Source organism: Ammospiza nelsoni, chromosome 5 (assembly GCF_027579445.1).
Source record: "Ammospiza nelsoni isolate bAmmNel1 chromosome 5, bAmmNel1.pri, whole genome shotgun sequence".
Classification (NCBI taxonomy): domain Eukaryota; kingdom Metazoa; phylum Chordata; class Aves; order Passeriformes; family Passerellidae; genus Ammospiza; species Ammospiza nelsoni.
Window position 1 is genome coordinate 13,862,206 of NC_080637.1, and position 14,101 is coordinate 13,876,306.

At 40.8% G+C, this 14,101-nt stretch overlaps 1 protein-coding gene across 6 annotated transcripts in view; it reads right to left on the reverse strand.

The window, feature by feature from the left end:
• The window catches only part of SRPK2 (SRSF protein kinase 2), a 128,178-nt gene extending 114,167 nt beyond the window's left edge, over window positions 1-14,011 (reverse strand). For 5 of the 6 annotated variants that reach the window (XR_009418457.1, XM_059471681.1, XM_059471683.1 and 2 more), the window contains exons 1-2: window positions 13,870-14,011; window positions 13,688-13,772 (exon numbers count right to left, since the gene is read on the reverse strand). Coding sequence is in view for 4 of the 6 variants with exons in the window: in XM_059471681.1 (XP_059327664.1) it covers window positions 13,688-13,772; window positions 13,870-13,885 (101 nt within the window). In the remaining 2 variants the exon portion in view is untranslated. Of the gene's footprint in view, window positions 1-13,687; window positions 13,773-13,869 lie in introns of those variants that run through there. The other variant, XM_059471685.1, reaches the window with a different exon arrangement.
• Window positions 14,012-14,101: the final 90 nt, after the last annotated feature.

Below are 14,101 nucleotides of genomic sequence, written 5' to 3' on the forward strand. Positions count from 1 at the left end.
TTTTCTGTTCCTCTGAGGCTTCTCAGGAGAAAAATCATGGCAAAGGGATTTTTCAGAAAATATCATGGCAACAAGTTATATGAGAAAAGAAAAACTAGACAGGAAGTTCTTAGTATGTATGCAACTTTTCCATTGTTATTTCATATAATAATAAAATCGTTTAGGTTGGAAAAGACTGTGCATAAGTTAATGGTTCCATCAACTGGAACCATTGACTTACTATCACCATGTTCACCACTAAACCACGTCCCTAAGTGCCACATCCATGTGCCTTTTGAACACTCCCACAGGGGGTGATTCCCTCACTTCACTGGGCAGTCCATTCCTTTGGCAATCTGACCACCCCTTCAGTGAAGAAACTTCTAGTACTCAATCTAAGCCTCCCCTGGTGCAACTTGAGGCCATTTCCTCTGCTCCTGTCTCCTGTTCCCTGGGACAAGAGGCCAACCCCCCTGACCACAGCCTCCTGTCATGCAGCTGTAGGGAGTGATAAGGTCACAGCCCTGAGCCCCCTTTCCTCCAGGCTGAACACCCTCAGCTGCTCCTCATCAGACTTGTGCTCAGACCCTTCCCCAGCTCTGTTCCCTTCTCTGGACTCTCTCCAGCCCCTCAATGTCCTTCTTGTACAGAGGGGCCCAAACCGAGCACAGGATTGAGCTGTGGCCTCACCAGTGCCGAGCACAGGGGGACAATCCCTGCCCTGGTGCTGTGGCCACGCTGCTGTTTGTAAAACCCAGGGTGCCTTTGGCCTTCTTGGGCAGCCTCAGCCAGGCACACACAGCTCACTGTGATCCAAACCAACACACAAAATACAGTCCTACAGTCACAGATAACCCTGCTCTTTGTTCACACCACAGCCATCTTCAGTATCTCATGGAAGCATTGGTGTTTATCATGTAGCATTAGTAAAAACTGATTGATAAAACAGTAATTTTCATACTTTCTGCTTCTACGTACCTATTTCTAAAGGACAAAAATACTTACTTTTTACCTTGCTGCTTAAAAACCCTACATAATTTTCATGTGTCTGTGCATCCAAGCTTTTTTCACAGCATGAGGTTCAGCAAGACCAATGCCAGGTCCTACAGTTTGGTCACAACAGCCCCAGGCAGCACTACAGGCTTGGGGCGGAGTTTCTGGAAAGCAGCCCAGCGGAAAAGGACCTGGGGGTGCTGGTGTACAGTGGCTGAACAGGAACCAGTGTATGCTCAGGTGGCCAAGAAGGCCAATGGTATTACTATAGCATAGTTCACAAATATATATATATATTTACATACACATAGAGAGAGAGACTGGTTATTACTCCACATTTTTATACATTTTATATAAAAACCACACTGATGTCATAATCAGAAAAAAAATTATTATTTTCCTTAACCTTGGGGAGATACACAGACCAGGTCTTTTGCTTATACTATCATCCTCTAAAAAACTCAAAAGATCTCTCCATTATTTCCTGCCATGTTTCTGATCTGCTTCAGAACACCAAGTATTTCTATAATGAAGCTAATACCTTGAAAATGTGTTCAAGCCCTTTCAACTATATTTAGCTAAAAAGTTTATCCAATGTTTAGTCAGTTCAGTGCTACATAGCTCTGTCCTCTTATATCTCAAAGCCCTTAGAGTTTCTTTCGTGACTGCAGGTTCAAAAGTTCTATTGCAAGAAGAAATAAAAGCTTTCTAATGAGGTGCTGAATAACTACATGTTAAATGTTAAGAAAACCAAAAGCTACTCTGCAAACGACCAAAATTTAAAGACATTACTTCAACAAGATGCAGCTTTCAAAGGTCTCTCCAAAGCTTATTTGCAAGTGAGAACTTTCCCACTACCCAGATTTTCCCACTAGCTACTACTGCAGCTCCCAGCAAGGAAATAATTCAGGATAAAAATAAAATAGTTTAGGATTATAGAGACTTTCTGTAAAAACAAAGCAGGTTGTATTGGAATCTTAAAGCTAACCCTCTTAAAATTTCTGAAATGTAGAGGAAGAACCTCTTTCTCTGGCAGCATCCAGGCTACCTGAACCGAACAGTGATTGCTGCTTACCACGGATCACACTAAGCAAGGTCATGGAGCCAATAAAAATGCTGCTGCCATTGTTTGTAATGGGCCAGAGGCTTTGTGTTAAGGTGAGCCTTGGGACTTTCCACATTCTGACTGAAGGTTTGGCCTGTCTGGAGATTTGTTTTAGCATTAAACAGCACCAGACCACTGATCAAAGGAGTATTCCCTACTTTTTCAGCTACTGTTTCACCTTGTACAGTTGTGCAGCATAGCACCCATTGTTATACATGTATCTGGAACTAATAGAGCAATAATAATTATTCTGTGTAAATAATTATTTAAGATGCTGGAACAAAACGCAGTATAAAGGGTTCAAGAGATGGAACCACTGCAGAGGACTAGAGTGTGACAGGATGATACAGAGACTTGGGGCTACAAACACCTCACCAGTGTTCTGCTGGCTGCAGAACTGCACCCACAGAAGTAACAAAGAACAAGCATCAAACTGTTGTGAAATGCAACATTATATAGTAAATCTGGATGGCTTGACACTGATTGTAACATGGATTTACAAGGCAGCACAGAAATAACCTGCAGAATCACATAAAAATTATTCAAATGGATTTCAGAATAGGGAGTAAAAAGCTACCAACATCAAGGTCATAGACCTTTTAGCAGGGCCAGGAGGCTGATGACTGGTGATATCCCTCCCTTCTCCCAAATGAAAGCATCCATCCCAGAAGGGTAGGCATGGCACTGGGGAAAGAGCAGGTACTACAAAGTTTGGGAATTTATCATCTTGTCTGTAAGCAGCAAACACTGATATCACTGTAACTCAACTATCAATGATGATTTGGTTGGACCTTTAAGACCTTCTAGCAACCTCTCTGAAACCTGACTGCAACAAAGTAGTAGGAGAGACTCCGAGATTTGGAAGGGCAGATTCAGATGGATCCATTAGTAGCTATTTAATCTGCAGAGCAATACATGTCCAAGCTGCATTAATGGAATACCTCAGCAGCTGGTGGATGCAGATCATGCTGCAAACATGGGAGACAAGCAGTCAAGAACTTCAGGCTGAGAAAGCACACAGCTGGAATACTCATTAGACTCCCTGCTTCCCAGCCTCCAAAAGAGTGAGTTCAAAATTAATTTATCATCCTGTAAATAAGACAATATGTTACTTGGAGGGGAAATAGCAAGCCATTTTATTTATACATACAAACACACAGACATGCTCTCTTCACCTCACTAAGTCCCCATTTCCAATTTTCTTACTTATTAGAGCATTTTGGGCGCCTGCTCACATTAACTGGAGCACATGCACATATTTTCCCCATCAGTGAAACCCTGCATTGAACATCAGTCTTTCCCTCCTCTGCTGAAGTAACAGTCCCCCTACTCTGGCTCTGCCCTGTCTTCTATTTCCTTTCTCCAAACACCCCCCTTTATATTCCTGTATATGTGCTAAAATAAGGCAATGTCATATACACTCACTGACTCTTCATTCTGATATTCTAGGTATATTCTGTTTACTGGCAGCAAATATGGCCTTTGCTGCTTTCCATTGCTGCTGATAAAAGCCAAAATTCAATTTTTTCCTATGAAATGGGGTGAATATGCATTTAGTTCTTGATTAGTTTTTATTTGCATGTAATCTATAATAACTCAGTTTGAATGAAACCAGATCATCTTAAAAACAAGGCAGCTTACTCCTTTTTATTTCACTTATTTATAATTGCCATACATTGATGAGAGCACCACAAGAAGCAAACACAAGAAGAAAGGTGAAGATACTGGGCAAAGAAGTGAGAGGGGACCAATTTTTCTACTTTGTGGTTTTCAGCCTCTCCTGGAACACTAAGATTACACACTTCAATCCTGCTATGAGATTAAAGGGACTTTATCTACTGAGTTTAAATGATATTTAAAGACTCACAAATTAAGTTTCCTATGTAAAGGCAACAGCTTATGTACATGCACATACATAACTATTACTCATTACTGCTACCAATGCAAATCAGCCATGAAATATGAAGTATAATGTATTTTCTCAAAAATAAAATATTGGCAGAATTGACACAAACTGTGAAAAAAAAATCAATTAAGGATACAAGCACCAAAAGCAATAAAATCTTTTACTTAGTTCTGCAGTATGATTTTAAAGCAGCTCCTTTATTACCAATGTAAATTTCATAGCATCAACATTGAACTATCACTCCAGAACAAAATCTGAGAAAAAGTTTGAAAAGCCGACTCTGAGAATTAAGATTTTTCTTGCTGGATATTGCTCTTTTGCAGCAATCTTTGCTAAGTCAAACATGCCAGGATCTGGTGCACCACAGTTCAGAGTTTAACATAGTCATTTAAACCATACACAGTTTCAATTCAGCTTAACACCTTGGGCTGTGAACTGTAATTAGGGAAAAGCTGGCACATATTCAGTTCCACTGCCCTTGCACATTAACATCATTATGCCTTAAAAACATTCTGAATAAACCAACAGGACAAGCATGTTCTCTGCACTTTGCCCATCAGGTCCTGATGCTAAGAAACAACTCACAGAGGTCCCATGAGGACTGGTTTGCTTTTTAAAATTTTTGGCTAACTCTTACATTATTTTCATTATTTTTGCCATAATTAAACATACACTGTATAGATTTAAGAGAGACATTGTCATCATACATATAATGCCACTTTCTGATTTAAAATCTCAGTCAAATTCTTCTACTTAAATGCATGTCTTCCATAAGAATTCCCACTTATTGAAGAAATCAGATGAAGTGATTTTTAGCAATCTATGCATCTCACAAATAAACAGAAAAGCTAATTATTTGCTGACACTTAACTTTCTGGTGTTAAAACCATCATAAGAGGACTTTCTTTTACCATTTCATAGTTTTATTTTTAAAGTGGCTTTACTATTTGACATACTTACCGAAAATGTTGTTTGTTTTTAAGTGGGAAAGGAGCATAACAATGCAAATATATCAAATTGTCTGATTCACATTGATTCAGCACAACTGAAAGAGTGAATTATTCCTTTTTACATGTATAGCCCCAAGTTATCATGTTCCTTTTTCATCATTTGCAAAGGCAGACTATCAGACAAATCCATTTTAAAAGGCCTAGAATTTTAAATATAAAATGAATTCCACTCACCAGACACTGATACATACAGTGATCCCACACACTGATGTATAGAAACAGAAAAACTTTAAAAATAAATCTGTGGTTTTGCTTCAATATATGTATTCAGCTGTAGTTTATTTTAATGTTCCTTTTAGTTGCAGCTATTAAAAATACTCTGTTTTCACTGGCATGGCAAAGCACAAGTCAAGGATTAGGACAAGCAGCTTGTGCAAAGAAGGTACAAGTGGAAGAGAAAGGGAGTCTGATCTACTTAAACTTTATCTCAAGTTTTCATAATGCTACAATTAGGACAAGATATGGCAGTGTATGAGATACAAGCTACTGAGAGTCACTCTGGAAACACAAAATTAGATCAAAATGATAACATCTAAAAGAGTAACATCTTTACTCCCAAGACAAATATTCTCATTACACAAAACTGATTCTCTGGTTTCAGAAATAAACATTCGAGAACACAAGTATCCTACTCTGCAATTATAAGAACAGGATAAATAATTTTATTTCCTGTACCATGTTTCTTATACAATATGTTAAAAATTAGTCAAACTTCGTTGCAGCATTTTTAGATAAACTAACCAATTCTCAAAAACGCTTGTTTTAGACAAATTAAGAAAAATTGGTATTGTATATTGGTATAAATCATTTCAACCTTGTCTTTAAATGCTGGATTTACTAAACAGCTTGGATTAGCAGTGAGAATGCAACAATTAGAAGTAACTGGTCCATACTAAACATCAAAGCACTTATGTAACAGGTATCTGGTAATTCTTTAAAGCTTTATCTCACATTTTAAGTCCACTTGAGATTCACACACTGTGTTTTCACATCCTGCTTCTCCAAGAGCCTGGACAGGCTGGTGTGCCCAAACCATGTCTGCCCACAAAAGCCTTGCTGAGTTCAGCACAAAGCTCCCAACTCCCAGCACTGCTCATTCCTCATTAAAGAGTGTCTCTATGAAATGCACACTGTGGAAGCAACTATCAAAAATCTCTGTGTTTCATCTTCTCAACACTGTTGACACAATCCAACTTACACATCACTATATAGAAAACATTTCTGGGAAACAAAAAAATAAACACTAAAATCTCTAATTAACTTTAAAAAGAGAGGCAATGCCCTAAAAGTGTTTGACTGGAACGTGATTAGATGTCTAGGGAGCAGCATAATGGACTTGGACACCAACATGTGCTGAGACACTGTTACTAATATACAAAACAGGTCACACCTTGAAAAAAAAGTCAAATGCTTTTTCAGATGTTTTTTCAGATACTATTATCCATTCAGATGATTTTTATTCTTTTGAGCCAGAACTCCTAATAGTATCATGGAGTTCCTGGTTGTATGCAGGTTTCCCTGACACTTTACAACATTCACCAGGGAATAAATCCTGGCAAAAGGGATCTGTCATAATGTGCCTTCTGACACCAGGAAGGAAACTTGAAAGAAAGCTTAAGCCTCTGATTTCCTCAGGGCTCCCTCTTTCATAAAAGTGCTGAATTGTGACTGCTGCACTGAAAAGAAATATCATTTAATGACCCATACAGCCTCATTCTAACCCAATCACCATTGTTTTGTAACTCAGTTACCTGGCAGCAGCCAAGCAGCATGCTGATACCTGTGTGTCAGTGAAACTTGATAGCAACACTTGCCTTTTAATCACTCACCTTCCAACTCCATCAGTCTGCTGCTTTTGATCATGCTAACAAGGGTTGTAAAGCTACTGGCCAGCCCTTACATACCAAAGCCTAGCACAGCCTATAATCTCACAATTGACACTTGCACATGGCAGGGTGAAATAGGCTTGAAATTCCTGAGGCATGTTGACTCTTACTTCACAGGTGAGTGAGCTACTGAGCTGTTACATAACCATGAGAACTGAAACCTGAAAATAAAGCTACTTGTTCACAGCAACTGAGGAAATAATCTGCATTCTTAGATTCACAATTTTAAATCAATCCCAGGCTCATTTTGGCATCAAACTCAGACCTGCAGATGGCATCAAAGCCTACAGGAAAGAAGCATTTCAAGCATGCCCATTCCTTCAGTATTTTTCACTCCCTGAAAGCCTCTCACCCTATCATCATAACCCTCCTGTTCTTGGGCATGAAAGCTCTTCTCAACACACCTCTACTCATTCCCTGTGCACTGGGATTTAGGAGCTAAGTCCAGTTTCACAGCTCCTTCCTGAGCCAGGTACAGCAGTGTCACACATTAGCCACCCTGTCTGGATCCAGGCTCACAGATCCTTCAGGCTTGTGAATACCATCAGATGCTGCAAGTGATCCACACAGGTGGCCTTGAAAATCTAAGGGCTGCCACACTAATTTAGGTCAAACACACACCCAGGCCAGTATTGTACCACTGGGTGCCAGAAACGTGCTTGGAGATGAGTACACAGGTGGGTCACTCTGTATTAGGACAAATTCACTTGACAGGTCTTCAGCAAACAGGGGCTTGGAAAATCAAACTGCACTGACAATAGCATTCCTAAAAACTACTGATGGTGCTGATTACCTGTCTTAGCCTTCTTAAACCCAGCTGTAACTTAGACTGTACAACATATTGCAAAGCCACATTCTGTCTCTTATACTGCACTAAAAGAAGCTGGGTTGGATTTTTTCCCACTGGAGTCATTCTTTGAATATCACTGTTTTGTAATGAGTAAAGGTAAGTTATTCTTCTTCCATTTCTCTACCTGTAATGATTTCTTAGGCGTATCAAAATAATTCTTAATCACCTTTACATAATTTATGACTAGTACATTTCAGATAAGCTGCCCAATATCCTCAATCACCTTTACTACCTTCTTCTTTGAGCAGTTTTCAGTTCTACATAATCTTTTTTGAAACAGTACAATGTAAACGATGTAATCATCATAAATGTAAACCACCATTTATAAAGAAGCACAATTTATTTTAAACCATTAGCTTTCAAACATTAAAATGGCCATAAAAAAGAGTACACTTTATTTATTACATATTTAGTCAAGTACCTTACTTAGGTCTCAGCTGCACTTAACTGCATTCTTTTAATTACTTCTTACTTGGATTTTAATGATTTTTATTAATTACTTGGATTTTTTTAATGATTTTAATGTTGTTTTAAAAAATTGACATCCCAGTCTGTGATGAAGGAATAACATCACATACAGGTGAGCAACAACAGGGACGTAACAGGCCGCAGACAAACACTTATTACACAGAGAAATTACTGGGGTGAAACATGAGACCAGAAAAAGCAGAGCATTGCAAAGGGAAGAAATATGTCCCAAGAGAGTTTTCTTTACAAACATGAATACAAAATCAATACAATTTTAATACCGTTTGAAAAGTAGTAAGCAAGCGATTTTAACACTGGAATTTAAGGTACATGTACTGCAGCTACACTGCTCTGACCTTTATCACTGCAACAAGAACAGTAGAGACATAATTTTTTTTTCCTCAGGGATAGGAAAATATAATTGACCTCTAGCGATGGAATACTCCCTTCCATTTTAGAAAACTGCAAACTAAGCATTGATAATAGCTCAAGGCAACTGAAGCCCTTGGTTCTTTTAATCTCCTACATTCAAATGATCGACTTCTAATTAACTAACTTCTGTTGAGGAAAAACAGTGAGGCACCAATACTATCAAGAAGCATTATTTCACCAAGGTGTATTCAGTAATTTCCCTTTAACCAAGAAGCTCAAGATAAGATTCCTTTAGCATTAACACTCAGAGACTTCCTCAGCAGAACATTACTTCATTATGGAGGACATCGATACAACAGTCAAAAGTCTGCCAGCTGCTTTGCTGTACAAAATCAGAGTACGTGGTATTTAGACTTACACACTACTTTAATCATAGGATTTTCCAATGTATAAGTTAAAATGAAAGCAGTACACATGAAATGTAGAAAAAGTTAGCACCTTTACAGAGGTTCACTTTGAAATTTATACCACCCTTTTCAGCCAAAAAGCTTGTTCAGAATACCTTCTTTAAATACAAAAAGTTCTTCTATGGTTTTCTTAGGCTCAGATGCAGACTGCTGCAATTCTGTTCTGTTACATGTGCTTTATTATATTAGCCTTCTTTTTCCAGCCACTTCTGCAGATTATCAGAGATCCATCCAAACACAATAGTTTATAAAGGCAGAGTACATCCTAAAAGGTGTGTTACTGGGGTAGACAGTGGACACAAGAAGCCCTGCCAACTTCAAACAGGACCATCCCTCTTACACTTACCATATGCTGTAACTGTTAACAGATTAAAAGTGAAAAATGAGGTAACAAGGATAAGGATTGTGGAGAAGAGGAAAAATAAAATCTTGCTAGGAAAACCAGGAAGCAAGGGTTATCACTTCAAATATATGAAGGATGAGACAAACAGAACTTTAAAGATATAAATACTGGGAACTGTAATGACAGGTAGAGAGACAATGTTTTGTTTCTTCAAATATTAGTAACTTTTATTTTCTTTTTAAACAACCCAGTAAAACAATGCCCATTCACAAAGTCCCCATAGGCAATTAGAACAGAATTAGTTATTGATTATTAAAATATAGGCTAGATTGCAAAGATAAGAGTCTAGTAGAATCACAACAAAAGCAATTACTACCAAAAGGGAAGGGATCAATTATGAATACAACTGCTATATAGTTGCATTTTCATTTTATCATTTAATTTTCTTTGGTAGAGAACTCAGGTCACCTCGGTCACTTTCATTAGATATTGGCACAACTTTGGGTTCTACTCTTCTGAATCTTGCCTAATCCTCCTCTTTAAAAGCTTTTAAAAATTTAACGCTAGTTTCTCTGACATTCTTCAGTAAATTATCCCAAGAAGAAAAGAAAACAACAGCTTGAGGGGCAGATACAAAACCACTGCAGACTGTGGGAGTGTACAGCCACTCTCACACAGAAAGGCCAAGAGCTACACCCATGGCCTTTGGTCAGTGCCCAGAATACATTCAGCCACTGTTCATGGGAACAACAACTACCTCATAGATGCTGCTTCTAAGAAAAAAAAATACTTTAAGAGACTGGAAAACACTGTGGTAGAAAAACAGTAACAAACAAAAGCAGTGCATGACTTTTACACATTTAAGATTCCACAATAATGAAATATATCCGAAGCCTTGATAGCTGTACAATACTTGTGGATTCAAGTTAGACATCTGGAAGTGCACAGTGCAGAAATCTGGCACTTCCCATGTTAGCCAACACAGATGTGCTGCACCACTGCAAAGTAACAGCCCATGGTCTATTCCACCTGCTCTAAAGTACTGCTTAAAAACAAAACCAAAATCAACCTTGGTATTCGGATTTATACTTTTGTATCAAAATATGCAGCACACTAATCTTCTCTCCATAGGTTCACACACCATCATCTCGATTATGGTTTTTTTTTACTTACCAAATGCTTTCTTTTAACTTTGAATAAAGACGTACAGTTGACATGCCAAAGAGGACAACTCTAACTGGGTATTCACTTGGGTTTTGTCACATTCACTTACAAATAAAGTCAAGCAAAAAAATATATCCAAGGTACAAGTTTACCCCAGTTGAAGCCTGTACTGCTCTGAACATAAAGAGCCTACCATTCTGCAAAATGCAAAAGGCAGATGCACCTGAGGCCATCTGTTAGCACTAAGTGAAGGACACCAAACAGGCTTGTCTGCCTGTAAGCAAGTTTATCTCTGAACAGACTCAGGCACCTGTCAAAATCACTATTTCACAGACCTCTCTCAATGCAGGCCTCCACTTTAAGGAGAAATAAATCACAGAGGATCCAAACTAATTTCGATTAATCTTTTGTCCAGCTGAAAATATATGTGAGTAGTTTGAACACACTGCATGTAAATTCATCTATTACAACCAAAATTAAGTGCTAACTTATAATAGTACAGTGAGATACTCTGTTTCAGTAGCCTGGATGTTTGATTTCAAAGTAAAGCCATCCAAATAAATTTTATTATTACAGGTAAGTATAGGTATAGCCTTGAATCAAGACAAAGTGCTTCCTCCTAAAAATATAAGGCACTCAGCTTCTATTTTCTTTTTTTCTTAACAAAAAAAAAACCCAGATTCACCTCCACCAATTCTCATTGACTTAGGGGGTCAACACTGAGGAGCTACAGGACCAATCTCACAGCTTTCTTTGGCAAATAAGGTCATAACTGACAAAAAGCTATTCAAAGTTCTGCAATTTTCTATTCTTGTGTCATCACCTTCATACTCTTCAAACAAAAGCCTGCAAGTAAGCTACAATAAGATGTAACTCTCCTAGCCAATTTTACAAGAGAAGTCCTGCAGTGTCCTTTGAAGCACATTGTTAACAGCAACAATGGAAGTTACTCCATAAAGCTTTGGCCTGACATAGAAAAGTTTTCATAAGAACCACAGTAAAGAAAAAAAAGTGCTTTGGACTCAAAACTAAGTTACAACCTATGGTATAGAATCTCCACCCCTCAAATCAACATTTTCATTTGCAGATACTGTGCATTTGATGTGCATCACTGATACCATATGACTCTAAAATACTAGAATATGCTGTAGCAGCTGAATTTAAAGTAAAGCTAGAAACAGGACCAAAGAGATACTGAAAATGTCTGATACTGTTTTTACTTGGGGGTCTCAACCATTTGCAAGGAGACTTAAAAACTTGAAAGGAGTTTTGCTTTCATGTAGAAGCACAAAACAGAGTAGGTCATCAGAGCACAGGAGTGGTATGAAGAGAAAACATACACAGCAGAAGAGAAGAGACGGCTCTTGTCAGCTACAGCAAAACCACTTGTTTCATAAGGCAACTGATCGGATTGGAGCCCTGCATCTGGAAACGCCGACTCAGCCAGGCAAATGGCCAGCTCCTGACTGTGCACCCTCACTTAACAGCAGCCAGTTTCTTCAGCAAACAAAAAGACTACCAGTTCTGTACTTATTATGTCTCTGTGAGAGCAAACTTTTAACAAACTCACTCAGTAAAACATCCCTAGAAGTGATGTTAGCTCCCCTAAGAAGCGCATTGACTGCTTTATCACCTATGAGTAGAAGTTTATTAACAACCTTGTGGTTAACACTTAACTGAAAGCTTCAAAAATAACTCTGAACCTAGAGCTACAATGAAATTTAACCTATTTCTGTTTTCAAACTGGCAAAAGACAAATCCATGTAACACTACAAACTCAAAGTTTTTGGAAACAAGGGAATCAATTACTGCATATCTCGCACATAACATTTGTTTCCATTGCAGTAACTCCAAATTCAAACAACTGAAAGCACAATACAGCTTTTACACAATGCTGAAGGAAACAGCATGAGTGGAACAGGATGTGAACAAAAGTCTAGCTGCCAAAGTCTAATCACCACTATACCAGCACCTCATCTATGTTATTTTTCCCCATCCTAATGGGGAAAAAAAAAGCACTCATTCATTGTAACTAGGAAAAATAAAGCAGACCAAACACTTCATGGTCAGAGATAAATTGTTATTTCTTCCAGCAGAAGTCACAAAAAGACCTTGCCCCTTGAATCACTTGCCATAGCAGAGAGCAGCATCTCTCCCCACCACATATAGCCATCCATCCACCATCCACTGCTTCCCAGTTCTAAGACTAGCCAGCTAGGAGGAGAGAGCAATGAGTGACATCAGGATGTATTTCCCTGTCAGAACAAAGCAGGTAGACTGAATTCCTAAGAAACGAAAACAAAGACAAGAGCCTATTGGCAACTTAATGAGTCACCAGTAAAGTCCCACTGCCCAAAACACAGTGAAAGTTAGTGACACAAGCATGTAATCCTTCATGGACAAAAAATGAAAATAGTCCAAAGCCACAGTGTCGTAGGAAAGAATGAAGTGTGAACACTGTAAAGATGGAAGAATGTTCCTATGTGGTTCAGTGAGCAAGTATCATGAGAAAAGATAACTGGACAGTGACAAGAACATGAAGGGCTAGCGGAAGACAAGAAGGGGAAAACAAAGAACAACTTCTGTTCTTATCTGTAGGATTAACAGAAACTTAAACCAAAGAGATACTGGTATCAGCATAGCTGGCGATTAGACACATCTGGGAAGGGGAAATAGTCTGATGGTACCGAGGAGGATGAGAAAAGGACTGCCTGTAGATGGGACAATGATGCAGAAAGACACCTCGGAACAGAAAGCACTGGGAAAGGAGACCACAAAGATGAGAGAACTGGAGGGAGAGCCAAGAGGGACACGTGGGCTGGGCAGATCCCCCACAAGCCGGGGGTTCTCAGGGCCGGCGGCCGGAGCGCCGGGCGCGTTCCACGGGGCACCGGGCGGCCCGGCCCGAGGGATGCTGAGCCCGGCGCCCTGGCTGAGGACGGTGCCCGAGCGGCCGTGGTGACACCCCCGTGGGCGAGCCGGCCCGGGCGGGCGCCGTGCCTGCCGGGGGAGCCGCGGTGCGTCCGCGGGACCGGCAGCCGGGACGGCCCGGGGGTTACGGCAGCGACGCGCGAGGGGAGCACAGACAACGGAGGGGGCGCGGGGGACGCTCCGTCCCGACGGGTCGGGGGTCCCCATACTCACTTTTTGTGAGACGCCGGGTGCTTGTCCCTCCTGCCGGCCGCCGCGGACTGCTTGGGCCGCCGCCTGCGGGCCTGCAGGGCCAGCACTGCCGGGAGAAGAGAACAGCCGGGAGCCGGCGTGAGCAGCGGCGGCCGCGCAGCCCCCCCCGCTCCGCCCTCCCGCCCGGCACAGCAGCGCGGTACCTTTGCGCGAGTTCATCGCCCCGCGCCGCGCGATGCTCGGCGGGCGCGCCGCTGCCCGGCTCCGCTCCCGGCTCCGCTCCCGGCTCCGCTCCCGGCCCCGCCGCCAGCCGCGACCGCGCGCCCGGCACCGTCCGGCAGCATCGGCACCGCCGCCCCGCGCCGCCGCCGCCGCTGCGCAGGCGCGGGGGAGCGGCGGGGCCGCGGCCGGAAAGGCGCGGGCGGGGCGGGGCGC